At 43.8% G+C, this 13,316-nt stretch overlaps 1 protein-coding gene across 1 annotated transcript; it reads left to right on the forward strand.

The window, feature by feature from the left end:
* Positions 1–4,562: 4,562 nt before the first annotated feature.
* LOC129105799 (potassium voltage-gated channel subfamily A member 2) lies at positions 4,563–6,053 on the forward strand. Its single transcript, XM_054616997.1, has one exon. The coding sequence runs from the start codon at positions 4,563–4,565 to the stop codon at positions 6,051–6,053; it is 1,491 nt and encodes a 496-aa protein (XP_054472972.1).
* The last annotated feature ends 7,263 nt before the right edge of the window (positions 6,054–13,316 follow it).

Genomic DNA, 13,316 nt, shown 5'->3' on the forward strand with positions numbered 1-13,316 from the left:
CGCTTCCTGTCTCCAGGGGCTCAGAGAAGGACAGAGCGAGCTGCATTTGCTATATATTTGTTTACCTGAGCCACTCTGCGTTATTTATTGCTGGGAGAAATTGTCAGACTATATAGGGATGGAATCAATTGTAGCATAAGACTCTCGTTTAATATGGTGAGGATTTGGATTTGGAAAATTCTCTAGTGAGGAGATATACACAGCTTAAATATTCTCAGTGTGTGCTTTGGAACCTGTGGCTGCTGCAATGCAGTGTCAAGGAGCAAAGAGGTGCAACAGACCTTAAAAAGAGAGTTCATAAAAAAAAAAAGAGCACTGCAGTTCAGAGGACTGAGGCAGAGCAGCGCTGACACAGTGCTTATCAGTTCAGATTTGAGAAGTTAAAGGATCTCAGGAATTCAGAGCATATCTATTGACTCTCAACGCTTTCGACGTGGAGACGGATGAGCCAGGGGGCTAGCAGCTAACAGTGCTAACAGCATAAACGGTGCACACAACAGCAACAGTGCTGACAGAGTCAACGGTGTTAATCAATTGTTTTCATTTCTAATACATTTCTCTCGTGTTGTTCTTTCACATAATGAAGACTATGAAAGTGTATGAAATAACCTACGTCTTATTCCAAGCGGGTCCCTGGTGTGTTCTGTATCTTGTAAGGGGTCCTTGGCTGATCAACCATAGAGAAACTCTGATATATAATGTCTGTATATATAATATTTCAGTTACTGTGGATTCTTTACTGTTCTTTACTGTTTCTTACTGTTTTTTTTATTGCTCATTTGCTTATTTATAATACTTATTTTGATCTTGTTTTTTGTTTTTCTTTCATTTACTATGTCTCTTGTTTGCACTATCCTGCTGCTGTAATCCTGTATAATTTATTAAGGATTATTTTACCTTATCTTATCTTCTATAAACACTAGTAATACTAAAAGTCTCTTGAATGTAAACTCATGTATAGTCTGACTGCACTAAAACTAGAGAGATTATCTACTGGTGGAAAGTTCAGATGGGACTGGTCAAGTAACTTTTTGTGAAATCATTGCATGTGTTTAGTTTTATGTTAAAAATGCCTCTTTTTTTATGTTAAAAATGCCTTTTAATTGTAAAATAATGAAACCGCAGCAGAGTGAAGAGACGACCTGCCGTCCAGCTGGTGGCTCAGTGATAATGACCCTTCAGCTCCTCAGTCCTCAGGTTAATTTTCTCTGCTCTCTGATTCTGCGCCAACACAGCATCTGATGGAGTCCTATAATCAATACCTCTTGGAAACAAATTCACTGTTGACACCCTCATCTGCCAACTTTCCACACTATCACCCATACTCATGTCCCCATATATGATAAAAAACACGCACAGCTTTTTCGAATGCTGGGACCCTTTCGCTTTTAATTAAAGCAGACCAGCTAATGCAAAGTGAACTGGGCTTTAGAGCCTGCATTAACAGTGTTTGTAACGGGGGCCCCCGGCTCATAAATAATGTCTGTGCTGTCATGAGGAGCTTGGGAAAGCCATTAAAAGATAGTGAGAGGCATCCGCTTTGTGTGGCGGCAGGCAGGCAGACGCACATGAAGGGACGCGGTGGGTGCCGTGGTGGTCTCAGGTCTGCCAGGAGTAACCTTGGCAAACGCCAGTCTCTCTCACACAAATCATCCGGGCTGGCCTCCACCCCCACCCCCGTTTCACCTCGTTCACCTCCTCCCCTTCACATCCGAGGGATTCCCGCTGACCTTTGGCTTCTCTGGAGGTCGCTTCGGGCCACGTCCCTTTTAACTCCCAGCCTCCTGTATTGACAGCAGGGCGAGGATTCACCATTGATCCGTTTGATCTTGGTTGTGAATAAAACACAGAGCACAATGATGGAGGTTTTGCTCTATTTTAGTCACCCTTCTATTTATTATTGATGCCTCTTGTTGCCATGGAAGGGAATAAAACCGCTGTAACAAGACAGAAAGTGAATTCATGTTGCGGCTTCTTGATATTCTAATAAGACACCTGAATGAGGGAGACGTCCCACTAAACATGCATTGTTTGTGGGACGATGCCAACGGACATTCTGAAGTATTTTCCAATTGAAACATCAGCAGCTTATGCTACTTGTTAATACAGTTCCTATACCTCAACCTTCTACGAGGTCTAATCCTGCTTAATAAACTACAACACATGCTTATTTGACTTTATTCGGCATTGAAACCAGCTGACCAACAGCAGTGCTGCTGAAGAATGCTGGAGATGTGTACCGCTTTAAACTGCCCACACTGCAGATAAGGTGTAAGGAGTGGTGCTGGAGGCTTCAGTGCGGATGGAGAGCGGCTTGTTGTTGTTTTTTTGCCCTTGCCTTCTCCATCACCGGCACATCTCTTGGTATGCACAGCAGTGCCCGAATGCAGGTTTGACTGTAACCTTTTAAACACCTGCTGACTGCTACAGAGATATATTTAACCCAGGAAAAAAAAAACTCACCTGCAGACCATGCATGACCAATAAAAGGCCCCTTTATATTCATATATGTGTGTGTGTGTGTGTGTGACCGGTGTTTTACGCACAGGGTTTTTTTGGCTCAGTGTTATTGCGTAATCTCGCAGCACCACGTTGGGCGGTTCTGTCATCCATGTCGTTCCCAGTCAGTGTCTGAAGACGTCGCTCTGCTCACCATGTCGGCTATTAGGAGACTCCCAGATCTGTGTCCGAGTCTTGATGATCCATTCATGTGGGCATGCCCAAAATAAGGAACACACATGTAAATTGGCTGGAGTGTTTGCAGATGTTTGTCCAGCCAATACTGACATGAAATAAAGGCACTCATTGTTGATGCACGTGTCCCTGAACGCGTCTAATTATTAAATCTTGGTTATTGTTTTTTAAAGCCCCTCTCCCTCCTCCTCGCCTCGCTTTTTCTCCCCTCTTCCCTCCCTTTGCAGATGTTTTGTCTCCTCGCACCTGATCGGGAGCGTTTACCTTTGCGGCTGTCTGCAGCCACAGCTCGTCACAGTCACGCTGGCGTGGAGGGGAACAGGCGGAGGCAAATATCATTCTGCTGATGCCAGCACCTTTCTTTGGTTACTTAGTAAGGGAAGCACCAGCACCTCCTTGATCGGTTCCCTCCTCCCTTTTTTTTTTTTTTTTTTTTTTTTTTTTTTTTTGTGTGTGTGTGTGTGTGTGTGTGTGTGTTTGCTTGCTTGCCAATCGCCATCCCACGACAGCCTGCCCGGAGGAGAGGAGTCTGGGAGGGGGAAAGCGAGGACACACCCGCACATACTGTATGTCGGTGTACACGGCGAGGATGCTGCAGATAACATGAGGTGAATATCATCGACTGCCCCACATTGGATTTTTTTTTTTACCCGCTCTGAAGACCTGATTTGTCGCAGCTGGTTATTCACCTTTACTGGTACCAGCGTCCAGCAGGAGCATCCACTCACACCAGATATGACAAAGATGCTTGCAGGTATGTTGAAGATTAACATAAAGCAGTTTATCATCTCTGATTTCGAATATATATATATATATATCTATATATATAGATATATATATATACATTGATTTGCACATCACTGGAAAAAGGTGATAATAGGCAGTAAGCATGCAGTTATAGGTTTTGTTGTATGCTTCATAAGGATTTTATTTCGTCAAACTGTGGTGCCACTCTGAGTGGAGATGATGCAGGCAAGAGATACAGTTTTTTTTTTTTTTTTTTTTTTTTTTTTTCTCTTGGAACCTATTTCCTTCTATGGATAAATTATTTATAGATGTTTTTGAATATTTCAGAGACGGGCACCATTTCATGACTAAAATGCTCCGACAAAAGTAAACTGAAGTCTTTTCGCATGAGGTGTGTGTTTGTTTGGTACAGCAGTAAATCTCAAAAGCGTCTCATACATTTGAGTTGGGACTGCAGTGGATTTCTATGATACTCTAGACAGGATGGTGTCTGTATGAACTCGGTGCCTGCTGCTGCATTGCCATATTCATGCATGGCTTCACTGCAAAAAAAAAAGGTAGTCCCATTCATTTAAGTGGATTCTGTCCATTGCAGCAGATCAGTGTAATTTACGAGTGTTGGGATGTTTTTATTTGCCAGTTAGACCCAGAGTTTACCTGCATTGAAGCAATTTATATGCAAGGCGGATGGCTTATTTGCATATTAATTTGCCCGAGTCAGGAGCAGGAGTGTCAGCCTCAAGTTTCCATGAGCTGATTCATTGCTGCATCGATTGCCTTCTCAGGACAGTATAACCTAACACAAGTCATATCAAATCTACTGGCGTTGTTTAAGAGGATGGCTTCATTTTCATCTATTTTCAGTTGTTAAAAGCAAATTCCTGACACACCCGGATTTAATGGCAGAAGTATTGAGTGCTGAATCATGTCTCCGGTTTACCTGACCTTGTTGTCTGTCTTTGCTTTGTCTGTCCTGCATGCAGTCAGATCCTAGGTGACATCCTGTGGCCGTCAGGTCTTTACGGTGTTGAGCCCCCTCCCTCTCCTGGCCCCTGCCTGCAGTTCTCCAGGCTGCAGGACCCCGACTCACTGAAAAGTGCAGGCCTCCCCCCCCCTGCAGAATGACTGTCGCCACCGGCGACCCCTCTGACGAAGCGGCTGCACACCCGGGGCAGGACTACGACCCGGAGGCCGACCATGAGTGTTGCGAGAGGGTGGTCATCAACATCTCAGGGCTGCGCTTTGAGACTCAACTCAAAACCCTCTCCCAGTTCCCAGAGACTCTGCTGGGGGACCCCAAAAAGAGGATGCGCTACTTTGACCCGCTGAGGAACGAGTACTTTTTCGACAGGAACAGACCCAGCTTCGACGCCATATTGTATTATTACCAATCAGGGGGCCGGCTAAGAAGGCCGGTCAACGTCACCCTTGACATTTTCTCAGAGGAGATTCGGTTCTACGAGCTGGGCGACGAGGCCATCGAGATATTCCGAGAAGACGAGGGTTTCATCAAGGAGGAGGAGCGGCCTCTTCCAGATAACGAGTTTCAGAGACAGGTGTGGCTGCTGTTTGAGTACCCAGAGAGCTCAGGTCCTGCTAGGATTATTGCCATAATCTCTGTCATGGTCATCCTGATATCTATTGTCAGTTTCTGCTTGGAGACCCTCCCCATTTTCCGGAACGACGATGACGATAAGCACAAGTTTCACTCGAAAATCTATTATCCTGAGACCAACACCACGGTCATCACCTACACGTCCACCTACTTCACCGACCCCTTCTTCATCCTGGAGACTCTCTGCATCATATGGTTCTCCTTTGAGTTTCTAGTGCGCTTCTTTGCCTGCCCCAGCAAAGCGGGCTTTTTTGGTAATATAATGAACATCATTGATATTGTCGCTATCATCCCTTACTTCATCACTCTTGGCACAGAGCTCGCAGAAAAGCCAGACGATGGTCAGGCGGGTCAACAAGCCATGTCTTTAGCCATTCTCAGGGTCATCCGCTTGGTGCGAGTGTTCAGAATTTTCAAGCTCTCCCGTCACTCTAAGGGGCTTCAGATTTTGGGCCAGACCCTGAAAGCCAGCATGAGAGAGCTGGGCCTGCTCATTTTCTTCCTCTTCATCGGGGTCATCCTTTTCTCGAGCGCCGTCTACTTCGCCGAAGCAGACGAGCCCGAGTCCCAGTTCGAAAGCATCCCGGATGCGTTCTGGTGGGCCGTGGTGTCCATGACAACAGTCGGCTATGGTGATATGGTCCCAACCACGATCGGTGGCAAGATCGTGGGCTCCCTCTGTGCCATCGCAGGTGTGCTGACCATTGCCTTGCCCGTGCCTGTCATTGTGTCCAACTTCAACTACTTCTACCACCGCGAGACCGAAGGCGAAGAGCAGGCGCAGTACCTGCAGGTCAATGTCCCCAAAACCGATTCGGCCGAGGAGCTGAAGAAAAGCCGGAGCGGCTCCACCGTTAGTAAATCAGACTATATGGAGATCCAGGAGGCGGTGAACAACAGCCGCGAGGACTTTCAGGAGGAGAACCTTAAGACGGCCAACTGCACGCTGGCCAACACAAACTATGTAAACATCACCAAAATGCTCACAGACGTGTAGTCTTCTGCTATTTTTCTTCCCCGTCACAGCGGGACATGTAGAGCTGAGCAACTGGACGGGACAGGCGTGTACAGCCTCCCACCCTCACGTGTGCTGGAAAAATCAAGGCAATAGAATTCAGAATGTTGATGATGATAGACAGTGAAAAAAATAATAATGCAAAGACCATCCGCTCACTCCTCGCTCATCCTGTCTTCCCTCCTCACATCTTGCTCTTAAAACTCCTGATAACTGTCAAACAGAGTGAAATTTCAAATTTTGCATTTCTGCATGGAGTTGGCTTTTTTTATGTGTGTGCGTGTGGCTGTTTAAAAAAAAAAAAAAAAAAAAAAAGAGTAACAATGCCTAAAAATTTCCTGCTAACAACAGTAGCTAATATTAGTGCACAAAAAGAAAAGAGAGAGAAACAAGGCAAGAAAAAAAAAAAAAAAAAAAAGTATTGCTTTCCATAAAAAAAAAAAAAAAAAAAAAAGCCACACAAGCCCTGCTTTCGTCCCTCGGCCCATCATTTCCCAAGGTATACTGCTCTGCCATGCGCTTTCTGAAGAGCCCTGCTTGTGCGCTACATATGCTGCTTCCCGGAGCCAATGAAACGAGAACTGTCTTACGCTATACCGTTTTAGAAATAAGAGGATGTGTGAGCATAAAGCCAGCTCCCTCCGGCTCTGATGTGGCCTGTGGGCGGCTTGTGACGAGGTTGGTGGTTTAGCACACCACGTTTATTTCAAGGATGAATGACAGCCGTCAGCTCTCAGCTTATGGTTCGACACCTTTTTTTTCCCAGCAGACATCAGTATCTGATGAATGACTGAGAATGGCCTTGACTTTTCACTGCTTTGGTCTTACTGTATGTATTGCAATGCAAGCTTTCCCCTCCATCCATTCACCCAAAACTGGTCTTACTGCAGAGCTTTGAGGACAACTTGAATGTTTCTTCTCGTTTTGTTTGTTTTTCACAGTTTCACACACACACACACACACACACACACACACACACACACACACACACACACACACACACACACACACACACACACACACACACACACAACACAGTACGTATTCAAATAGTAGGTTAACTGTGACTAAACTGATAGCCGGTAGGTAGATAGGTGCTGTTAATAGTAAACATAGTCAGTAGATAATTGCATGACATTTTTATCTGAATGAGAATTTCCACTTGCTTCTCGACTGCTACTTGCTTCATCACAACACTGTATATTTGTCTGTACACTGCCTTCTATACAAATCCACACTTTTGAAAAGGCTGCCTGCAGGTAGCTGTCACACGAACCTAAAGCTGTATGTTAGAGTATTTCTTAAGTAAAAAGTAAAAACCAGAAGGTTAAATCCCACCCAACAGGATGCGGCATCCTCGTCGATAATAACATTCCATGTAGAAGTCATTGCGTTCAGAAATCGCCAGGTCGCTGTAAACAGCTGGTCTGTGCTCTAGTGTAGGACATCAATCCCAGTTGCAGCTGTGATAGACTTGCAGTGCTGTCTTTTTCACAGGTTTGTCACACGATCACGTCCTCATGATCAAAAATAGCAACTTTTAAGGATTCGTGTATAGATCAATGCTTCCTTCCCCAAACTGCCTTTTTATCTGGGTTTACGCTAAACTCTTAGTGTTGCATGACCTCAAAAACATTCCTAGAAGCATGCATTTAAGATCAAAGAAGAAGCCACACAAAAAAAGTGTAATTAATACAGTAGGTATATTTATTAATAATATAAGACATATGTAAAAAGACGAGACGCATATACAGTACACGTAAACTTTTATCTGAGAATTGAAAAACTTAAAATAGCAATGTTTAAGAGAAAGCAAGAGCCTTTCCACAATGCGCAGATCATTTTGCCATGTTTATATTTCCAATGAAAATAATAATTGTTCCAAGTCCAGTTTCCAAGTTCTCCTGTTTCAGAGCCTGGTGAGAGTGCCGGAGACACTCTCTTACTAGCTAATTCAGAAGCATATTCTTTGCTTGTGGGTTTTCCAGCAAACCTGACACGCGTTTAGATACAAAACGTTTGCTTCACTCAGTATCAAAATGCCTTCTGTGAATTTATTGTTGAAAGGCAGGTCTGTGTCCAAAACGGTATCATCCCGTACCAGAGTAAGAGATTATTATTGGCGTTAAATTGTTCAGAATTGAAAAATGGAGCCTGGCTGTCCTCTAAGAAGTCTCATGATGCCAGAAGCTCAATCTGTCTTTTAAAAGTTGGCATCGAATGTGAACTAGGTTCTGATTCTAGGAATGTGTCCAGCCGAGATTCATCCACCGTTCGCTCAACACTGCCAAGCTAACAGTCAAAGGCAGTAACGTCAATACGGGAAGTGATAATGAGCAGCAGTGTAGCAGATATCGGCTAACCGATGGGGTGCTCTGACTTCTCTCCTGAGACTCTTGCCTTTCTTCATCTCTTCACGGAAGTCTTAGGTAATTAGAAAGGTGATGGATTGGTAGAAGGCCTGTAGCAAGAACTGTCTAAACGAAGTCTGTCATACCAGGATGTACATCTTTTATTCTTAGGGTTTCATTCTGCTCACTACGGTCTTTAACCTTCAGTAGCAAAATGTTTTGACGCCATCGCTGCCAATATGTGCTCAGGATGCCTCGTCCAGCTGCCTGACATGGGGCTTCTGACGTCGTCTCTCTGTCCGGATCTGTGTCTGATCTCATGAATGTTGAAAGGTCTGTGGAGCAGCTTTATTTGTTACTTTCCCGAGGGTAGCATAAAGGTGGATTGAGATGATAAAATGGTCCGTGACTCGAGGTAGGACCAGATGAAATAGTCATTTAGCAATATTCCCATAATCCTTTGGTGGAGGGGTCTGTGTGGAGAACAAAGATGTTTGTTTTTTGAAAAAGAATGAACCTCAATGGACCTCCACAGTCCAACCAAGATCTTGTTGATCATCAGTTGAGTATTGTTGTGGGCGTCTGGATGCACAGCTATGTAGGAGTGGTCTGTGCGTGTGTATGTTGGATTTGCGAGTGTGTGTGTGTGTGTGTGTGTGTGTGTGTGTGTGTGTGTGTGAGTGTGAGTGTGAGTGTGAGTGTGTATGGACGAGAAAGAGAGAGAACCGCTGAATGTCAGTGTCTTAGCCTGGTTGTACAGCTGCATTTATGAAACAGCCATTTGCATATATCTGTTTATGTGAGGGTAAAAAAAAACACTCAGTCTGACCAAAAATATTTGTCTATGCATGCAAATGCATTGTATCTTTTATTGTCTGCATTCCATTTGTTTTTTTATTTACATATATTATTGATAAATGTAACCGATACATGCAACATTTATCTGTTATGTTTGAAATTGGGCACGTCACTGTACCTCAGCCAAATTCATTGTAGCAACTCACGATGTCATTTCTGCTTAAAGCACAAAGACGAGTAGAATCATCCTCATCTGTAGACCTGCAGATTTAATCTGTGAAATGTTTTTATTCAGTGGGAAAAAAAAGTCCATTAAAAAGATGTTGCGGTGCTTTTGAAGGAGCATCACAGCCTCTAAAAAAATATATTTAAAAAATTAAAAAAATCATCTCTCACATGCTGAGGGACCCACCAGCAAATCCACTCCATGAGAAGGGCGCCCAACAGTGAAAACACTGAGAAATCTATGCAGAGTATGAGTACTCGCAGGTAGTTGAGAAGGTTTAAATACAGAATGTTTTATGTTTTATTCCGGCACCGATTACACATCGATCCCGAGAGCTGACGCCGCATTTTAAAACGAACCACAAGAGAGACACTTTGCAATATTCCGCCGCTGGACGTCAAACACTCACACGTTGGCTGAATGTGAATTAGAGCTTTCGGAACTTCTGTTTGTTTGAACTGCGATGTCAGCTCTTTCGAGACAACTCATACTTACAAAAAAGCTTATACATATGGGATACAAGATCAATATGCAATCTGTATGCATGTGTGTGTTTGAGGGAGAACGTTTTTTTTTTTTTTTTTTTTTTCTTCGTCTGACCCCCAGAGCCTGGTAGTGTGGCATCCACTGAAACAATATGTACAGTTGTTCACCCCCCCCCTCCCCTCCCCCATCCTCCCCCATATCATAGAGGCCTGAAAACATCCATCAACGTTGGTACAGTGGATAATGGATTTTCTTTCTATGAAATGAAATGTGAGAGAATAATGTAAATAATAACCAATGGATGATGGAGCAAAAACCATGTACTATATACTGTATGTGAAGTCTGGATTTAAAACGTAGTATTATCTGCACTTTACAAGACAAAAAGGACAATCTATGGACAAGAAAAAACATGTGAAATTAAAGATGCATATACTCCTTCCAAATGATCATAACCCTGAGAAAGTAATATCAATAATGAAGCCAATAACAATTCAACTGAAACGTTGTGGTCAGTGTGTTTATTGTGTGTCACCTTTCATTGCTTAAGTGATTTTCAGTGTGAGAATAACATGCGAGATGGGGTTTAACAAATGTTTCTGCAGCCTGCTTCACATTGTTCACAAAGGTATTTATTCAGCAAATGATTTGAGGATCTAATTTTAGCCGAAGAGCGTCTGCGCTGATGCAAAATGCCATGAATCGATCAGAGGCTCCTTTGTTGTTATTCTTAGGACGCCCATGCAGCGTCTTTGTAGCCACAGGCAGTGCAGAGGACATTTTCAAACGCCTCCTGGTATCTTCAGCTTCTTCCCCCCTTTAAGTGCACGGTGTATGCTCCCTGCAGTTTAAAAAGAGAGAGCAGGGTGTTCTATTAATAGCCTTTTTGTTGGAGAAAGAGAGGAGGAGGAGGAGGAGGAGGAGGAGGAGGATGAACGTGAGCAGAGGAGGAGACGGGGCTGAAAGGAGATGGCAGAGGAGGAGAAATTCTTTAAGAAATCCTTCACGGTTAACTTTTCATGGCAGAACAGGGCCAACATCATGTGTAGCAAGGCACAATAGGGGAAAAAAAGACATATGGGGGAATTTTTTTTATTTCTGTCGGATCTATAAATTCTGCAATAGCAAGATATTACAAGCAGATGTGTCATATGTCTCTGGTGATGTTCTGTTTTCCTCTTATGATTTTTTTTTTTTTTTTTTTCTTCCTCTCCTCACGGTCACATATACACCTGCACAGTTTTGCGAGGTAGCTGCCGTCATGTCATGTCCTGTGCTGCCTGCTATCTTTAGTCCGCTGGTGGTTTAACTACAGCTCTGCATCGCGAGCGGGAACACTTGAGGACTCGGCGCTGTAGCTACATCATCTCCGTTGTAGTCATTAGTCTCGCTTTGATCAGCCGATGCAGTGCAGCACTCTGCAGCTTCGCTCCGTGGAAAACAGGGCGAACTGGGAGAGGCAGGCGGGCCGGAGCAACCCGACCAAGAGCACTGCAGCCAGCGGGAACACAGGCCTGCTGCAGGTGGCCTATGATGCCCGTTGTTGTTGTTGTTAGGGAGGACTGTGGGTGTGTTGTTTGTCAGGAATGGTAGCATGCCCTCAGGAGCACGGTTGAGCAGTCATACAGGCCTAGCACTGAGCCTACCAGCCGGTAATTAGGAGCCGAGCGCTGTGGGACCTGCTGCTAATCCAACGGGGCTGCCCTGGCTCCGGACCACGCCTTGTTATTAGGAGGTGTTCAGATTTTAACACTCATTAACTCCTGCACCGATATCAGACACCAGTCATCACCCGAGGTGCCCTGCAGGCGGTCTGCTTAGTTGATTAGTTGCTTCTTTAGCAGACTGCAGTGACTGGGTCCTAGTTGTTTGGCTAGAAGTGAAGATTAAAATAATGGAGATGGATGTTCAGGTTTATGTGGATCCTTGTTTGTGCAGTGACGAGGAAAAATGAAGAAGAGAGCAACATTACTGCCCTCTAGAGGTGTTGGTGCAGAAAAGCCACAATGTGCATCAGTTTCTCAGACAGCATTGAGGTAGACTAACACAGGTTATATTTGATCAAGGGCACATTTAAATTGGGTCTTTACCAAAAGAAAATCCCAAAAAACTCAACTACCAGTAAAAGTCCTTACTTAAGTAAAAGTAAGTATTGGAGTATTGTCACAGAGTACTCCAAGTAACAATAGTAAAAGTACCCATTATGCAAATGCTCGCCACCTCTGAGTATATATGAATATTACATTACATTACAGTCATTTAGCAGATGCTTTTATCCAAAGCGACTTACAATAATATATTATTGTATACTATTGTATCAGATTGTCAATATGATGCATCACTGTGTAAGTAGCCTTTGTCTGTTGTAGCCGCCCAAGGTGGAGCAGGTTTTAACCACCTTCTATACAGTTCTGTAGTTAAGACGAGTGGTTCCAAACCAAGGGGTGGAGCCCCCTCTAAAGGGTCACTGATGTGTGATCTGATGATTAATGGGGGGATGAAGGAAGTTCTGCTGCACAAATCCATATTCATTTTTTTGTACATTTCTATAATCTTTGCTACTTTTGTGAACTACTTTATGAGTTTATCTCTTTGGGCTTCACACTTTTAAATAAAACAGAGAAGGTTAGAGGGGAAACAACTCATAGATATCTGAAAGGTGACAAGAGGCCCCCAACTAGACTTTTTTTTTTGTGTAAGGGGCCACAAGAAAAAGGTTGGGATTCACTGGATTAACCTGAAAAGTAAGTAAAAGCTGCAGATGTCAAATAAAAAAAGTAGGGTAAAAAAAAAAATCACTTTGTGTGGTAGAATTGCAGTAATGTAGAAGTGCATTGAAACATGCAATGTTTTACACAAGTATAGTACTTGAATTGCCTTCCACTGCCGCTTGAAATCAAAACAATCAGGATTTATTTAGCATAATCACTCACTGCAGGTTTTCATCGGTCTAATCAGTAATTGAATCTCTTCTGGTGGAGAGATAAGTAACAGTAGTGTTGGGTTTCCAGACACATGGGACACATGTGCACTCCTGCTCCCTCCAGAGTCATACGGAGGATCAATACACTCGTATAGTGTGATGGCCCCATTGAGAACACACACACACACACACACACACACACACACACACACACACACACACACACACACACACACACACACACACACACACACACACACACAATCTGTAGGTGATGAATGGGCTGGTTTAAGGTCATAGGGGATGGTGAACTTGTGAGAGCACAAATTGGACAGATGCTCATAAGCACACACAAAACCAGGAGACATGGAGTCATATGAACGACCAGACCAGGATGGAAAGTGGAGAAAATCCTCTTTTACATAATGACAAGGTGGGCTGAAAACAAAGCGGGGGAGAGG

Source organism: Anoplopoma fimbria, chromosome 17 (assembly GCF_027596085.1).
Source record: "Anoplopoma fimbria isolate UVic2021 breed Golden Eagle Sablefish chromosome 17, Afim_UVic_2022, whole genome shotgun sequence".
In the NCBI taxonomy this organism is placed as follows: domain Eukaryota; kingdom Metazoa; phylum Chordata; class Actinopteri; order Perciformes; family Anoplopomatidae; genus Anoplopoma; species Anoplopoma fimbria.